The sequence below is a fragment of the Simochromis diagramma genome, unplaced genomic scaffold (assembly GCF_900408965.1).
Source record: "Simochromis diagramma unplaced genomic scaffold, fSimDia1.1 OVJJ01000284.1, whole genome shotgun sequence".
NCBI lineage: Eukaryota > Metazoa > Chordata > Actinopteri > Cichliformes > Cichlidae > Simochromis > Simochromis diagramma.
In genome coordinates, this window is record NW_024386871.1 from 2,998,074 (window position 1) to 3,016,477 (window position 18,404).

At 39.2% G+C, this 18,404-nt stretch overlaps 1 protein-coding gene across 3 annotated transcripts in view; it reads right to left on the reverse strand.

Moving 5' to 3' along the window:
* The window catches only part of ntrk2a (neurotrophic tyrosine kinase, receptor, type 2a), a 107,006-nt gene that overhangs the window by 17,188 nt on the left and 71,414 nt on the right, over positions 1-18,404 (reverse strand). For 2 of the 3 annotated variants that reach the window (XM_040031661.1, XM_040031660.1), the window contains exons 15-18: positions 10,330-10,460; positions 5,971-6,143; positions 5,580-5,735; positions 5,153-5,243 (exon numbers count right to left, since the gene is read on the reverse strand). In XM_040031661.1, coding sequence (XP_039887595.1) covers positions 5,153-5,243; positions 5,580-5,735; positions 5,971-6,143; positions 10,330-10,460 — 551 coding nt within the window. The remainder of the gene's footprint in view (positions 1-5,152; positions 5,244-5,579; positions 5,736-5,970; positions 6,144-10,329; positions 10,461-18,404) is intronic. The other variant, XM_040031662.1, reaches the window with a different exon arrangement.

Here is an 18,404-nt window from a genome sequence, read left to right on the forward strand (position 1 = left end):
ATTGCACGTGGAAGATTAACATTAGAATAAATGTACTGCAAACTAACCAACAATTACGCCCACAACATTAAACAAAATGAGAACATAATGGCTCTGTATAATTTCCTACTCATTGGAAACTGTCTGAAACTCATTTTTCTCTGTATATGTTTTATTGTTTTTTAGTTTATTTTTGTTTTTTTGTGAATAAAAATCACTCATGCGTGAATCAACAAAGGATTTGCAGTTAAGTCGAGCAGCGTTGTTATTACTTGCTTTGTCGGGGAGATTTTTCCGTTCTACTCTATTGATAGTTTTTATATATTTCATTATATCCATTAGTCTTTTTGTGTTATTCATCATGACTGATCATTTCCCCTGATGCTCTGAAATATTAATACGGGCCTCTTGAACTGCCGCGCAACATCTCTCCTTTTATGTTTGTTAACCGTACGTGTATTTGTGTGCGTTCATTGGCGAGACAATGAGGAACAAAGGGAAGGGCAGTCACTTCAAAAGGGCACCAACAGGGCTGAATTAAATAGAAAACAGGAGAGAAAACCCATGAAAGAGCAGGAAAGGAAAGCCTCAGACTGAGTCTTCCTGTCACTGGGAGGAGGGGGTCATCAAATATTAAGAAAGTCGTGTTTACAGTGGATCAGTCTGAAGACCAAACATGCTTTCTAAGTTTTTTTTTACCTACGCCTAGTTGCTGCATTTCTCTCTATCATCGGCTCATTCTGTGTTTTGTCTTTGCTGTCAGTGGCTTCGTCATCAGTCTTTGTCTTCTTTCCTGCTCCCTAATCTCTCTCCCCCTCAATCTCTCTCAATCGTTCTCACCTTCCTTCACTGTCTCTAAGTCCGCCTGCCTGTCTCCCTCAGTCTCTGTCTTATAAATATGCATTATTTCACCTCGACCACTGTCTGAGTGTTCCAGGAAAGCCTCAAAAGGACGAGGAAAAAACACAGCAGAGAGGAGGGATGTGTGTTCTTTGTGATGACCTCCCAGAGGCTGTGGTATCCATGGCAACTGCACGTTGAAAAGAAGGCATTATGGGATTTTAATGTAGGAGGAGCTTACGTGAGTAACCCCGCCCACTCACTCTTACACAGGGAACCGTATCGTTGTCTGTGCTGTCATGGAAAAAACTCAAGAACGCTTGTGTCTAAGTACATGTGATGGTTCTCTCCTGGCCAGCTCAGATACAGTAAAGCCAATGACATGTAGGTTTAAGCTAAGTATTTTTTGTGATGGTGCTCATGTCGAATAAAAACCCAGCAGGAAATACGATGGTAGTACTTCTTCAACGTTCAGTTGTCAAGTCAAAAATTCCCAATGGCCACATACTGATGTTTTGTTAGGACAACAATGAGGAAGTAAAAAAGCCTGCAAAAGTCTGTGTTAACATTCGAATAATCTCGCAAAGAAGATTTGCAAAATCCAAAGTAAAAGGCAAGACTTTTGGCATCACAGGTTAGATTCACCAGCCAGGATTGAACAGGCTTTGCTTTCACACAGGTAAGCAAACAATGTGGACAAAATCGGCACGATGATTTTGCCTTTTATTTAATTTCTCTTCACTAATATGCACTCATGCTACAGTATTGTTTGGCTTGTCCATGCTATTGCTTACTGATATATTTAATCACATTGAGAAAAGTAAAAAACGGGCAACAGATGTTGTTTAAATGTTAAAAAATGGGTCACTTTAGCCCACTGCAAGGTGGTTGCTAAGCAACATGATAGTGTTGTAGTATATCATGCATAATTTAGCCTTTGTGGATATAAATGAGATGTTATTGTCTTGAACTTAAAACAATGGGATGCTTTAATACTGCATTATAGGAGCTTAAATGCTAAAAAGTGTCACTGTTGCTAGGTCGTCGCTAGACAACACGAGGACAGCATAACATCTGATATAGATTAGAACCTTAAGGGGCCTTTGTTTCAAATTTTTTCTAGATAATGATCCAGGGAGAATTTGCAGACAAAGAAACAAACAAAAACAAATAGTTTGTGTATTACAGTAAGTTTTATAAATGGGCAATTATTGGCTGTTGTCCTCAGAGACTAAGTAGGGTGGTGTGATGATTGCGTAAACTTTCTCGTTGAGCCATTAATGACATAATCTCTTAACCAGAAGATATGAAGTCTCAGCTTATGTAAGCATGCAAACTTTAGATCATCATTTTATTTGTTTCTGCTTGCTTTTGACTTTTGACTTTTCAGTCCCTGTGATGTTGCAATCAGTTCTACACAACTATACAAATAGGACTGGGTTAGCGTGCACACTTTCACAACAAGTTCAAAGGCAAAAAACTTTGCCCCATCAACTTCTTGGTAACCAATGCAGTATGTGAATTAGGTCTCTTTCTTTGTAATAATAATATAATAATAATAATGATATAAAAGGTACAATGAGGCCATGTACATGAGAAATGAGCAGTTGAATAATTTGTGTTACATCCTCTCAGTTTTGTCTTGATGCACATTTGCTTAATCACGGATAACTGTTTCACTGTCACCTCTCCAGGTGCTTCACAAGGTCGATACTTGTCTCTGAAGAAAAAAAAAACACCCACTACCCAAAAAAATTACTCAGAGATTTGTCAGCTCCGCTTCACTGCCCGTGTTCCTCTACAGGCCGTGTCAGCAGCGTAAAACAGTCAGGCATGAAACCTTAATTTTCTTTCATCCTACACATTTGGCCATAAAATCAGTTTAGGGGAAAATGAATAAATGTGCTGTAGTGTTGGAGTCGAGCCCCACCCACGCACCCATACGCCCACACACACACGCACACCGAGCCTGTGTGGAAAGGCTCAAGGTTTGATTTGAGGCATCCTGTCTGTCTCCTGAAGCGCCTGTCAGGTTCATTGTGTAACAGGGGATTCAATGACGTCATCACAGCCCCTTCAATCCTACGCCTCTGCATCTATTTCACGCACACACACAGGCATGGGGTTGTGGGGGGGGGGCTCCAATTCCTCTATGACTCATCTTCACTTGTCTGACGCAAGAGCATGACTGGGTCCCTACACTCTACACGTCCCCCCACACTCACACACACACCTCTGTCTCTCCTGGATGCTGAAATACGGCTGAATCACTATGTTTTACCTTCCACCCTCCTGTGCCTCTATTCTGGTTTTTGTTTTTCTCCTGTCTGTCTACCTCTCTGTCCTTTTTTTTTTTTGTCATTTTACTCTGATACGCTGCTCCGTGGTCGTCTTAAGCAGTGCCGTATGCCCCTGTATCGCTTTATTACTGCCTCGTCTCTCTTTTTGGATATTTATTTGTGTCTTGTTTTCTTCTTTCCTGGCATCTCACTCCTTCTCCTCCCTCTTTCTCTTCTTCTCCTGCTACTCCCCCCCCTTCTCCCTTATTTCCAAGCCTTTCTCTCCTTTCATCGCTTTGCCACCCTCCTGCCTCCATCTCCCACACTTACATCTCACTCCTTCTCCAACTCTATTTCTCCACTACTGCCTCAGCATACTAAACAGAACTTCTCTGATTACTTTTCTTCCTGAGAAACGTTGGAGACCCAAGTAAGAGACCCACCGCCACTGCCCTCTGCCGTTACCATGACTACAGCCACAGCACTTAGCTTTATTGAGGAGGGGTGAAAGGAAGGAGGAGGAGCGGGGAGCTTGCTGTGTGTCGTCACACAGAGATAGCACAAAAAAATGCCACAGCAGCAAACCAATCTTTAATTTGATGCCAAATATAACCTGTTATTTTGATTTTATGTCAACAGTCATTATCAAAGACCTCGAAAAAATAGCATTTTTTAATGTTCTTTTAAAAAAGATTCGTTCAGGCAACGTGGCATTTATAGTTTTGTGGGGTATCAGAAGCTTTCTGTGAGGAAATCACAGACTGTATATAAAGGATGAGCACAGTCTTCAGGAAGCCTTCAGAAAAGGAAGATATTTTGAATGTAGCAAGCTTGGTTAGTAAGTTATACTCATAAAGCGTACAGCTGCAATCCACAGACACAGATATAGCAAGGCTCATAAACATTTGGATAATAATACTGCAGTTTTACCCTTAATTCAAGTGATTTACCAAAAGCATTGCACTAACTGTTTAAAAATGACCATTTTCATACTTACGCTCACATTTTTTAAGGTGTTCTCCATACATAATCAAAGAACCTGTTTATTTTATTGTGCAAAACACAATCATCATACAGATGGGAAAATAGGGAACAGACTCACTTAATGTGGGCAGCCTCAAGTGGCCACTAAAGGAACTGCAGTTTCTGGCACTTCTAACTTGACTTCATTTTTTTAGCCCCAGTAGTTGCAGACAATTTTAATATTTTTAATGAGAAACAGGAAAAAAAATATCTTGTGTTTTCTTATATCAGCATGCCAATACAGTGCATATACATTACAATTTATACCAAAGTACATATGTGTAATTATGCATGTGGAACGTGTGAAAGGAGAACAAACTGCAAAGACAACTCTGTTTCCCAGCAAGTTAGAAATATAGATTTTCATAACTACAATGAGCATTTCTGTTCAAGATAAATTATTACTGCAAAATTACCGTCACTGAATGATACATCCATCAGTTGTATATTATTATCTTTCTGAATTTTTAAACGATTGTCTAGCCATTGAATGCCTGCAGTCTTCTACCTCTTTCTCTCTCCTGCTCTGTCACTGTCAGTTGTGTCGGTTTGTCAGAGAGAATGAGAGAAAGGGCAGGAAAAACGGACAGTCCAACTACCTATCAATCAATACAACTGATTAGATTTTGGCCTTTTGGAAAAGTAACAGATTATCTGCAGAAAGAAAAACACACACTTTCAGTTTTGTTTTGTACCCCTGAGTTATCCAAGCACAGCAAGAAAAGCTGCTAAATATCCCTGCAGTACACAAAAATGCTCAAAAACACCGAACATGGATCTTTTTAAATGCATTCCTTTCACCTGTACTTTTTTAGTTACTTAAAGCAAATGTAACACCCCACGAACTCACCTAATCAAACATGCTAACCATTTCCAACTCCTTCTGTTGAGTTAACCTATCCCTGCGAGTGTCTTACTCAAACCCCCACGTCCATCAGTCATGCCCATGCAGGGGAGTAGCAGAGAGGCACCCATGCAGCAGGGAGGGAGGGGAGGCTGAAAGAAAGGCCTGAAAAGATATCGACACATACACCTACCCTGTAGTAGTCAGTGCTGTAGACATCTCTTGACATGCCAAAGTCTCCAATCTTTACCAGCAGGTTCTCACCCACCAGGCAGTTCCTTTTGGACAACAAACACAGTGAGACTCAATAAAGATGTTTCACATTGCTGAGTTAAAATGAAGGGTGTTAAACTACAACCATATGTCTTATTATATGGTTATTACCATGACTGTTTTACAGATTATCTCTAGCTGATTATTTACTGGTTCCGCTAATAGCTACAGTCCTCCTTGTTAGATGTTTTTAGGTGGTATTAGCGATTGTTCGTACTCAGTCATTATGAGTTTTAAATAAATTCCTCAAGGATCAGAATAAAAGTTCCTGTTTAATGACACATCTGGCATCTGTTAGGAACAAGCAAACACAATGTGCATTAACGAAGTATTTTACAAACCTTGTGGCCAGGTCACGGTGCACAAAGTGTTGTGATGCCAGGTAGACCATGCCAGATGCTATCTGCTGGGCAATGTGAAGCATTTGAGACTGGGTCAGCTCCACAGGTCTGGTGGTCTGGCCCTCTGCCATCAAAACTGCATCTGGACCATGAGCCCTGTGAGAAAAAAAACAAGTTAAACAATAATCATTCGTCTTTTCAGCCATGTATCAACAACGTAAGATGTTTACATGTGTCCCTCTAATAGAGAGTATGTAGAAGATTAAGCTGGATTAGCACACGCAAGCTTCCTAATCTTTAATTCTTTGATCGCTCATTTTTCATAGAAACACTTAAGAGAAAAACACATTTTAAATTTTGCCATTTTACATATTGAAGAAGAGAGTCATGCCTGAGGAACTTGTTGAGGTCACCGTGTTTCATGTACTCAAACACCATAATGAGCGGGTCGCTCTCCACGCACACTCCGTAGAAAGTGACAATATGCTCATGCTGAAGGTTCGTCAGCAGCTCAGCCTCACGATGGAAATCCTTCCTGGCATTTTCGCTGGCCTCTTTAAGTGTCTGCACACACACACACACACACACGCACACACACAAGTGACATTTTAATAAAGTGACAAATCAAAACCTCACACATTATACCACATACACTTCTGCCAATTGGTCATTTTCATAGTGGATTCATTCTCCTCCAATTTATTTGGCTGAGGTCCACTGTGTGAAAAAAACAATACAAAAGTGCGCATAAAAGTGAGTTACAGCAACACGGCACAAACAGTGTGAAATTACTGGCACCAAACAAGGACCGATATGACAGCAGAGCAGGAAAAGGATGGAGACATTTTATATTAATGCTAGCCATTACAAAGTACAGCACTGTTTACATTCATTATGTTTCCCTGTTCCCTTTGAAACTAATCTTTGTCTCCCTTCCATGAATCAGGAAATCTGTCAGCGAGCTTGTGTAATACAAGCATCCATGACAGAGAGTGTATGTGAAGTGAAAGTGAATGACTGTGTGTGTGTTCGGGGGCGAGTTACAGGAAATGAAAGTGATACGGGGTGTGTATTAATTTCACATATAAGAAGAAAAATATAGAAAAGTTTCTCTTGTCCTACATGAATAATTGATTGTCTTCCTACAGTATATGATAGAGATATACATGAGGTGTGAGCGTGTGGCGAGTGTGCCTATGCACACACATTGCAGGTAGAACCTCCGACTACAAATACAGATCTACAGGAGCGCTCACTTAGAAAAAGCAGAATGAGATGACCTCTGACCTTTCATCAAAAGCACTAAAATGGAAGAATATTAGACAGACTTCAACCTTAAGCACTTACATTCAACCAATAATGTACTGTGAAACAGAGGCATGGTCGAGTACACTGCAGACTGCAAGGTGATACTGCAAGAAGATGATTATTACAGTATAGATAGTGTATATGAATGCCTGTGCCCCTGTCTCACCATGTAACTTGAGAATATGCATAGGATATGTGAGTTGACTGACTTTCCTCAGATGTCTTTGCAGGACCTTTCACTGTTATATTTAATGTTATCAGTTTATTGTTCGTAATTAATAGAATTAATAATGGCTAAAAATGAAGACTGACGCTGTGTAGGTCAATGAAAAGCTATTAAAACCAGCTTTGAGGTTTCCAGTTATTTTTATTGGTGTGGTTTTTCATATCAGTGCAGTTCTGAATGTTTGAAAGCCACAAATAAACACAGCTGTTCCTCACTCTGAAAGAAACCAGCAGGAGGTAATAAGAGGCGATGAATATGATGCTGAAAGCCCAGACTTTGTTCTTAGCATGGTTTAGAACTTATCTGTAATGATCTATTAACTTCTAATGAAGCTTTTACAATTTCTTTGCAAAAAGTGACTTCTTAAGAGATGCTCATAAAACATGGACAATTTTCCTCATTATCCCAGTTTGACTGACGATGACTCCCTGAAGTCTAATCTATGATGTACTGTACTGTGTGCTCCTTAAAAAAAGAGAAAAGAAAAAGAAAAATGAACTTAAAGAGGAAAAAAAAATGTTATTCACTGCACCGCTGGTCTCAATCAGTATCAAATGACCACTGCGACCAGTATTAATCATTGTATTGAGCCAAACATATTAATGTTGAGTTTAGGAAAAATACTGACTTTCCTGTGAGCCTGGGAGTATTACAAATCACAGTGTGACTTTCTGTACTGAAAGCTGCATTAATTCCCATGCTAAAACTCATAACACTGCACTGTTAGTCATCCAGTCTGAGCACATTCAGGTCCTTGGACAAATAAAAAGCAATCAACAACCTCCAGCTCACAAATGTGGTGAGTCATATACATGCGTGAAGGGAACATTATTGAAAGTGCTCGGAGTTCATGACTGATGGGATGCAGGAGCGTAAATGTGTTTGCATGAGCTTGCCTGCGTGCATGTGCATATGCATATTGTTTTTATGTGCACTTGTTACAATTATCCTCTGATCGATGGCAACTCAGTGTTTAATATACAGTAACAGTAAAACTTGCTTCTGTATTATGGATGACGGATTGATTGATAGACAACCCTAAAATCCAGGCCCATTAAGCTCTATTAGTGTGTGTAGGTCATTGTAATGTGGTATACAAATGAGAACCTGTACCTGTAATGTAGCGTGACTCACAGAGAGCAATATAAGCATGGCGTGGTTTATCATAAAGGAAGTGCATTCCTCATAATCCATGTCCTTTCCCCTTTATTCTGTACAGTGGAATTACAGGACACAATAATTATAGCGGTTAAATGATGGAATCACCACATTTGCAGGATGAAATCACTGAGTGTTGAGGAAAGAAGTATTGAAACTCCTTGCAATTTGCATTTCTAAAACAAATACCTGTGCAAATTTAAATATGCGAAATAGTCTGCAGTTAAAAGAAAGAGTTTGAGGACCTTAACAAGCTGCTGCTACACCTGGCTGACTGAAAGGAAGCATGGCCCCCAACAAGAGAGGTGTCTACTCAAACAATGGAAAGGATTATACGACGCCTTGTATAAAATCTGTAGCAAATATATAGACAACATAGAATGACAGATGATTTGTTTATTTCTAAGAAAGTTTAAAGAAAAAAGCAGGAAAAAGCTGAATGAACTTCATCAAACTGTAGCGATTCCATAATTTTTGGCCAGGGATTGAATTAAATACACTGACAACTCTCACAGGCAAATCAAATTTGTTTCTAAAATCCAGTCATTACAACAGATTCTCAGCACTCTTGTTTTCAAGTGATCAGATCAGATGTGTGTATCCTCCTGAGTGTTCAAACATCTTGTGGGATTTGATTTGCCTAGAAAACCTCGAGGAATAGTCTGTATTAATTTGATGTCTCCTTCTTTTAATTAAAAGCAGCTGGTAAGAAGTGACAACATATTTATTTGCAAACAGAAACTATCTTTATTTGGATTTCTACACTCTAAGCATCTCCTTCGCGAGACTGTTTTTTTATTTTAGTTCCAAGTTATGCGATATGTATATGTACAACAATGGATGGATGGATGGATGGATGGATGGATGGATGGAGGTAGTACTGTTGAAAGTCTCTTTTCATCACCCTTCAGCACTTTGTGTTATTGCAGTGTATTGGCAGCAGGATCACTGACGCTGACGTATGCAGGTCGTCAATTAGTTAATTAAAAACAAATCTGCTGTCATTTAGAAAGAACATTCAATGGTGTAACTGGATACGTGGAAATCTGAGAATTGTTCATTTTTTCCCCTACATTTGACCAGATTTGACACGCAGCCAGCAAAATGAAGCATCGTGTTCTACAACCAAGAACTGTGCTGCTGTCCACGATTTCCAGGTCCGTGTTTTGAAGTGTGTTCAGTCTAAACCGACGCTAAGCTGGCAGCATACATCAGCAGGTGGTTCAGGGCTAAGCCGGGAGCAAACAGGAAATGTAGGAAGAGAAACGAAGGTGTAGGATTTGAGAAGAGGCAAGCGTCAGGATGACGACTGAGGAGAGAGAAAATAAAAGACTGCAGGTGAGAGCTGGAGGTGTGGAGGACAGAGGAAGTGAGGGGCAGAGGAGGACAGGGGCAGAGGGGGCTCTTTCACAGGTCATGTATAGTTAATGAGAAGTTCTTCACCGTTCAGATCCTGTTTCTCTGCAGAACAGCAGAAAAAGAATCCTAGATGGAGAGACTGATGGACACATAGATGCGATGCTCCCTAGGAAACCATTCAATTTGACCCCGGAAGTCAGCGGTTTTTGAGTGTAATTCCACCTTATTCTTGCAGAGAAACCCATGAAAAGAGGGACTTTCTAACAATAGCACAGTAAATGGAGGCCAACATGGATTCTCAATACCGTGCTGACGCCATGTGGGGGATTTTATTTCAAAATACCATGGATCTATTTCAGGAACCAGTTCAATATTTTCAATGTATTTCATGTATCAGATGTCAATTCTGATACAGTGGAATAGAAAAATAATAATTTCACCTTCAATAATGCCATTTAGGAGCTTTATTTTGACATGATCAATCGTTCTGTAGGACCAGCGGAATTTAAAAATATCTCACGTTGAAACTTGACCCATTTGTTTTACTGCACACAGGATACATTTTATTTACATTTCTGGGCTTTGGTTTATAAAAGCTGCAAAAAGAAGTTTCTGTTTTCAGAGTCAATATGAAATTAATTAGTCTAATTCTCTGATTTATAAATATGTTTCTTAGGAATTTTAGGACTTCAACATTACCTTGACGGCCACCAGTATCTTCTCCTGGTCAGGTGAAAGGTTATAACACTCAGCCAGGAAGACTTTTCCAAAGGCTCCCTCTCCCAGCTCTCTCTTCAGCACAATGTTATGTCTTTTAATATGCTGGACAACTGTAGAATGAGAAGATGAAGAGGAAAACTTTTTAAATACAAGTTACAAACATGCATATAAATTGGGGAGTGGGGTAATCTTTTTTCCTCGTTTCTTTTCTATTGCCCCAAATGCTCAGTTTTAGGGAGCTTTTCTAATCTTAGCTCACAGCCCACCAACCTGCTGCTTAAACCTTCTGTTTGTGATGGGCAGCCAATAAGAAGAAAGCTGGCATAATGGGAGGGAAAAACAAGCCAAAAGTGCTTGTTCGGCCCAGAAAAAGATCAACTGTAAATCAAGCTGAAGTACACAAATAAAAACAAGGAGCTGGAAGTGATGATGGAAAGCAGGATTGATGCTTTGATCGCACGCCATTTATACTTTAATGACTTCAGCTCATGCAGTGAGTCAGTCTGGTGTCATTTGTTTTGTGGTGTTTGATTTCACTCAAAGAAGAGAAAACTGCATCATAAGACATCTGATTTTACACAAAAAGAAGACATTTGAATGTTGACTTGATAGCATGTGGTAATATAGCATCTTTGTAGTGCATATGTGGCAAAACTGTTATTCTTGCTCTGTCCTTAAAGAAAATAAACATCTTACCAGACATAAACAATTAGCTCCATAGTTCTAGAAGTCACACGATAGCATGACTTTCAAATTCCTTTGCCACCTTGGATAACAATTGCGACCTAGCGTAGTTGTGCTTGAGAGCGGTATATTTGCAGTGTGCCCACTATGAGTTGCTGTAGTTCAAAAACTATCATCCAAACATTTTCTCCTATCACACATGAAGACACGTGGCAATAAATCCACACAGCGTCGTTGTAATAAACCTCCCTTCTTTTAAATTGTATTTTCTCCCACACGCTGCAGTAACGTCTGTTAATGAGTAAAAGTACAGAGCGCATAACACACAGCCTTGATGAGGCATGAGGTCTGTAATATAAAGTGTGGCTTTTCTTTACTTATTAGTCTGTAATTACACTGTAAGAGCAATGTTCTCGTCACCGACTTTCTTTCAGCACTATTACCCAGTAAGTAGCCAGTATTTACAGGAGCAATTGAATCTATTTTTACTCTTCTCTAAAATGCCCAGTTGCTTCTTGTTTTCTGGACCTTGTGTTTGGAGTATCACATTGGAGTATCAACTGAAACTTGTCAGTTTTCTTTTAAAATAACCTTTACTCTTATAACAATTTATCCCTGTTAATCCGAAGCTGTGGATTTTCCTCCTTTTTGAACAAAAAGCACAGCTGCAGGGCATGTTAACCCCATGGTTTTTCTAAAGGGAAAATGATGTTAAAATAAATGGTTTCTGTCACTCACAATCCACATGCAGATACATTCCTCTACTGTTCATCCCTCATCTAGTTTCATTTCGAAGCCAAAAAAAGGCTCATAACTGTATCTACTGTATATCTGGGGATCATTTTCTACTGCATACATATTTTATGTCTTGATTTATGTATCAAATAAATGCAAAAGTAAATAAGCAAATTCCTTCTTTTTTGTCTTCTACGACTTCAACACAGTTTTTACAGTAATGTAAATTTGAAAAACGTGTCTCTCTGCTTGCTTCATGCATCTAACCTCTTCCTGCCTTCTGCTCATCCACAGTTGGATCAGAGTCGACAACTCTGCTCTCTGTTGCTAAGTAACTCGCGAATCCACACCAGCTGATTTCTCAAAAAAAATAAAATAAAATAAAAAAATTGGCATCTCGCCGGTTATTGTACAAGGTTTTATCATGCAGAATGATTAACAGCCTCGTGACCTTACAATAACCTAGTTAAACCCCGTCTTTTGATCGCCAGCCAAATGTGCTCCATGTCTGTCTGCATGCAGAGAAACACGTTATCCTGTAATACCTGTGCTCGTTTAGGTCCTGAATACAAATGCATACATACACACACGCTTTTAGACACACACGCACGCACGCACACACACACACACACACACACACGCACGCACACACACACACACACACACACACACACAAGAGCTGAGATTTATGTGTGATGTGATTAAGAGGTGCATTTGAAGAAAAGCTGTCCACTCAGAATATCACATTAAAGCTCAGCTAGACTCTCTGAAGAAGCTGCATCGATCGACACTGTAAGCTACTGAGGTCCATCCTAACCCAATACTGTAACTGCAGACCTACGGAGAAAAGAGAAACACACAGCTGGTCTGCATCAGATATTCAAAAGCATCAAATATGAGGCCAAGACCATATGATATTTTTGTTTTGCTTAAGGCATTTATACACTCATAAATTCTTGTTATGATACGTGATAGGCTGCATATTGTCTCCTTCATTTGTAACCTTTGTGAATTAATGGGAAGGAAACGTCAAATAAGAAAATGAATTAAAACATTTTAATTAAAAAGACTGCAGATCGTTCAGTCCCATCTGTCCTGCGTTCAAAAAAACCCTAAAAGGAACAAAAAGAAAATGTGGGTGGTTTAAGGAGGACAGTGTGTTTTCTATACTACAACCTCTCTTTTATTTTGATAGCTTGTGTGTGGAAGATTTCTGTGAGCTTCTATCGGTCAATGAAAAAAAGAAAAAACGACATACTGGGCTTTCTGTTAGGATGGTGGAAAGTACTCCAGATGCAGATTCTATGATACACTAAATAGACGTTTTCTTGTCCCCGGGCCTCAAATACAGGTTTCTGTCAGAAACCAGTGCCTTACACAGGGATACACACTGGGTGTCCTTCCGTATTGGTGGCTTGCAGCAATCTTGGATGCCAAGAGCTAGCGATGCTGTTTGAAAGAGCAACAAAGTCCACATAAGGAAGTTCTTTCTTCCATGTGCTGTGTGGTTACCCAGCAAAAGTATCATGGTCATGTTTGGGGAAAGATTTTCATTTCAAAACAAACAAGTCATGCATTGTGCTGCAGACACAGTTAACCTTTTAATATTTACTCAGATGACAGGGGCCTAAACCCCATCAGCTTATAGTTTAGGATGGTTTGATCAAATAAGTCCTGTAAGCATCTGAATATGTGTTTACATGATGAAAAAGTGACGCTGCGGATCTTTTTCGTTTTTGCAAATCAGCAGTATGTGAATAACTTCTACCTTCTAAACCTGAATACATAATCCTGAGGTATCAGCATGAATAAAAGTCAAGAATATTTGTAAATTATTTCATCATTTACTAATTATTTTATCATCTATTTCTCCTAAAATTGAGTCTTCATCTCAAATAAAAAAACCAACATGTCGCTGATCACCACAATTCCCTTTGCAACAACGGCGCACAATAAACTCACATCCCCACAAGAAAGCTACCCACCATTTAACCAGCTAATTACCTCACCGCACTATTTTCCTACTGCAGTTGTCTAATAAGCATTCATCCATGAAAATGCCTTGCACCACTTCGCCTTAATTAACATCCTCAAATAGCAAATAAATTGATGTTTGCAGACCAGTGCTTCCCGTACCGCTTTTTTCCCCTCCTTTCTTTTCTTTAGTCTTTGGCAGGAAGATGTGGTTATTCGCACAACCTTTTCCTGCAATTTTCTTTTTTGTGTCTTTTTTGGTTAGATTTCCAGTGTCGTCGCATCTATTTTGCATGTATTCAAGCATTAGCATTTATTGTCTATCAAGAGCGTAAAAGAATAAGTCCTTTTATTTCTAATGGCCGTATTTCAGTCATGAAATAATTGTGCTTTGCAGCTGCTTTCCTTTTGCCAAGTTTACAATCTGTCTTCCACCTCACTTTCATTGTTACACTGTGTCTCCACATGCCGTGCGACATATCACACCCCTTCTCCTCAATCAGTATCCTTAATTAAGATCTACTAAAATATAATTCCTCATTTACCAGACTTAACACACTTACTCTCTGATGTTTTTCCTAATTAGTACCCGTTTTCCATGCTTATCATATTCACTCATTTTCCCTCATTTGCATTCTTCCATCTATTCTCATTATCTTACTCTCACTTTCCTTATTTAGCGTTCCTCTGTTTCGCCATTTATCTCTCCCTGTTGCTGTTCCTCTCGGCTGCTAAACCTATCAGTTTTTAATCAGCATCCTCTAAGTATTAACATCCAGGCACAGGTTCTTCCCCCGTTCTGTTGCTCCATTAGTCTTTTTCCATTAACTGTTTATGACAGGGTTTACAATATTAACATCAAGAAGAATAATATTTCCCATCGACCCCCTCATCTTCCACCTTTTTTGCCCTCCTGCCTTCATTTTTCCACCACATCATTTAGAGTCCCCTCTCACACCTATCCTTCATCAGCATCTTATGAACTCCCAAATAAATTAATGTCTCGGGACATAATTATTCTCCGTTTGCCATCTGTTTCATATTCCGTTCCTCTTCGTCTCATCTTCCCAAATTCTTTCCATTGCGTTGAATGCAGACATAAAACAGCTTGAACAGCTTGGAAAAACTGAGTTCGGTACTTTGAACTGAGCAACAGGATAAGTCAAAGACACAGTCGTGTTTGACAGATGCTTTGAGAAGAGGACAACCAGAAACGTCAAACGTTCTTCAGTAATGTCATGGCACTGATTTTTCCTGACTCTGTGCCCTCCTATCAGCAAGCGTAGCTAATTGTGACCTAAATTTTGTGCGTCAGCCTGTGTGTGCGTGCTTGCACATATGTTTTTTTGTAAACCGGTGTCTTCAAATAGAGTCAGCACGTGTTGACTTGTGAATAACATTTTCCAGAGTGAAGTTAATCCCCATTCCCTAGATACAAAAAAATACAAAGCCCAAAAGACCAACTCGTATAGAAGCAGTGGAAGAATTGAGAGGTACTGAACACAAAGCCAAGAGGATGATGTAAGAAAGATGATGAAAGAAAAATCACTTTTTCAACACTGCTACTGCAGATATTAATAACAAGTCCTCTAAAATCTCTATTTGAGCTTAAACACTACAATGAAAAGCTTAGACACTTTTGGTGTTTATGATTTTACTATTGTGACCCTACATGACCCTACATGACCCTATATGTGACCCTACACATATAGTTGGATCCAGCAAGAGCTCAGTCAGCTTAGCTTAGCTGCACAAAGGCAAAAAATGGTAAAATAACTAGCAGCCAGTCCTCTGCCTCTCATTTACAGTCATTAACATTTCAGTTTTTGTATAAATGTACATTATTGAGTTTTGCAGGTGCTGGTGGGCACATGTTTCTGCCTTGGTCCTGGGGTTTTGTGTTGTTTTGAGGTTTTATATCCTTAGCTAATATGAGGGTCCCTGCTTGGTTGTCATTTGTTGCTTTATATTCATGGTTTTTAGCTTCAGAGTTTATTATTATTATATTTTTGTATTCTGATTCTTGTTTTGATTTGTCATTCTAGTGATGATTATGTTTCTGGGATTTTGAGCCTTAACTACCGTTCCTGCCTTTATTTGTAAGTTTTTCTTAATGTCTTTTGTTAGATTCTCTGCCTTCTCTTTCCTCTGTGATTTGTCAATGTCATTATACATGGTTGCTCTCTATAGTCAGCATTTTTAATTATATAAAAATGTCAACTTAATAACTTGATATTTGAAGTTATTAACCCTAAATTTTGACATATGGAAGGCCTTTTGGTTTTTGGGTTTTTTGTCCAGTGGCAGAAACGAGTTCCCATAGTTGCCCCTGAATAAGCTAAGCTTGTTTTAATCTTGTTGTTTATTTCCTGCTTCACTTTTCTCTTGTGGCTTGATTTGTGTTTTCTTCCTGCTTGTCTAACTGTTACCACCTGTATTGATTACATACACCCAAATCATCCCTTGGTGTATAAATAGCCCTGTCATCCCCATAATCTTTGCCACAGCATTTGACCTTTTACCTCACTTAGTCTATTGCGTGTTGTCTTTAGCTTTTGCAATCAAAAAAACTGAATCAGCCACAAGTGGCTCATGAGCTCTAGCATGATTTGGTTCTTTTAGCTCTGGTATGTGTATGAGTCATCCACGAAATTCTTGAATTTATGAGCGGCCTAACATATGCTGGGACACAGTCACACACAAACCTACACTTTCTATTTTCCCATTCTCCCATCAGATCTTACGACAGCAGCTTCAAGGTCATTCACATGAGAGCAAGAAGAAATTTATTTTATAGCTTGTGATCAACTGATAAATCTTTAGTTCTACATCAGAGTTGATTGGGGTCCATGTTAAAGAGAAGTGAGATTTTTTTTTTCTCTACATACTTAGATTTCTTCCATGTTTTAGTGTCTACTTTTTTTTTTTTTTTAGTATTTTTGTTACTATCCATTACCTGCTTTACTTTTCTCTTCCTCCCTGTCTGTCCTCACCTGTATTGATTAAATGCACCCAAAGCATCCCTTAGTGTATAAATAGCCCTATCCTTCTCCTTAGTATTTGTCACAACATTTATGTTCTCCTCTATCTCAGTTGCTTTTTCTTCCTTCCTTGAATTGTGTTGATTTTTGGATTATTTATCAATTATTAAAGCTCACCATAAATCCCATAAATTATATGTATTTTATATACTGTGACAATTTTTTTTTTTTTGGGGGGGTGCAGCCAGTCTAGCTGTTTCCTATTTTTTATGCTAATGCAAGCTAACAGTCAACTCACACCACCTTCATATTTGTCATCAATCTTTAATATGCGGCAGCATGACTCTGTTCTTGGATTCCCTGCCTTGCCATGTGTATACTTTCAGGGAAACCACTACAAGTACTAGCAATCAGTTGATTTGGCTGATTTACTGGGTTTTGCAGACTGAGTTTTGGCTCCTGGCCTGCCTGAATCAGTGTTCAATTATTCCTGAAATTTCAAACAATCTTTGCTGCCATGGTCTAGAGTGTACCTCTCTCTCATTCTTTGTGTATCTTGTAGTCTCCCCTGTTTGTTCTCTCTCTTTGTCTTGGCATGGCTCAGCATCCTGTTCACACTTCTTTCCTCAGTTGCACCTGTGATCCACTCTCCTATGAAGCCCTTCAGCCCATATGACTGACTCTATGCTCCAGTCCCTGCCAGAGTTTTTCCAACCTGGTAGCAACACATGTCTAGTTTTGTATTCTCTTGATCTTGTTTGAAACCATGTTTAACTGTATGCCCCCTGTGTCTCAGGTTCACTGCCAGTTTGCCTTAGTCTCCTCAGTCTGCCACAACGTGTCAGTCTGCCACTTTTCAGTGAAGCCAACTCAACAGATCGTTGCCACCTTCGAGAAACTCCAGCCTGGGTCTCAACCATTCACAATTGGTCTTTAATAAAACAAGGTTGTGCATGGTTATCTGAATGGCGCAATTTCTGTCTTAGTGGTCCAAAAAAAATGAATGACACATTGACAGTGTTTTCCTGAAATTTGAATCTTCAAATTGAATCTCCAGAGAAGTTTAGTGGAAAGAAATGTGTGATATGATAGTCAATGTAGTGGGAGAATATGCTCATATACTCTTATACCTATTTTAGTTGTAAACCCAAATTTATGTATATGTGAGTGATTAGCAAAACATAAACACAACAGCTTTACTGAAGCTTCTTCGTAATGTTTGTGACCTGCTTTCCAACAATGCTAACTCTGCTAATATCATTATTTTTAATGAGGTGCTCACTTAAAAAGACAGTTGCACAACCGAAGCTTTGCAGCACACTAACATTTCCCATAATTACACGTGGATCCATCATCTCAGCAGAGTAATTGTTGTTTTATTGCTGCGCGAAAGAGGCCTGCGCGATCATTTAAGCAGAGACGTGTACCTGCTACTGATTCCTCCTGCATTCAATATTACAGGATGGTTAAGACCTCTCTTTAAAAAGAGTTCAGTTCCTGGCATTCAACCATGTGCCACTTTGCCAAACTGTCTCCATCAAAGGCTATTGTACCGGTCTGAAAAGGCGGAGTGCCAAATAATCGGTCAGATACTTTCAGTATTTATGCAGCCTGTCTGTGAGTCAAAGGCACACACTGTGTAATAGTTGTAATGGCTGTAATATATTAAAAATGCACATG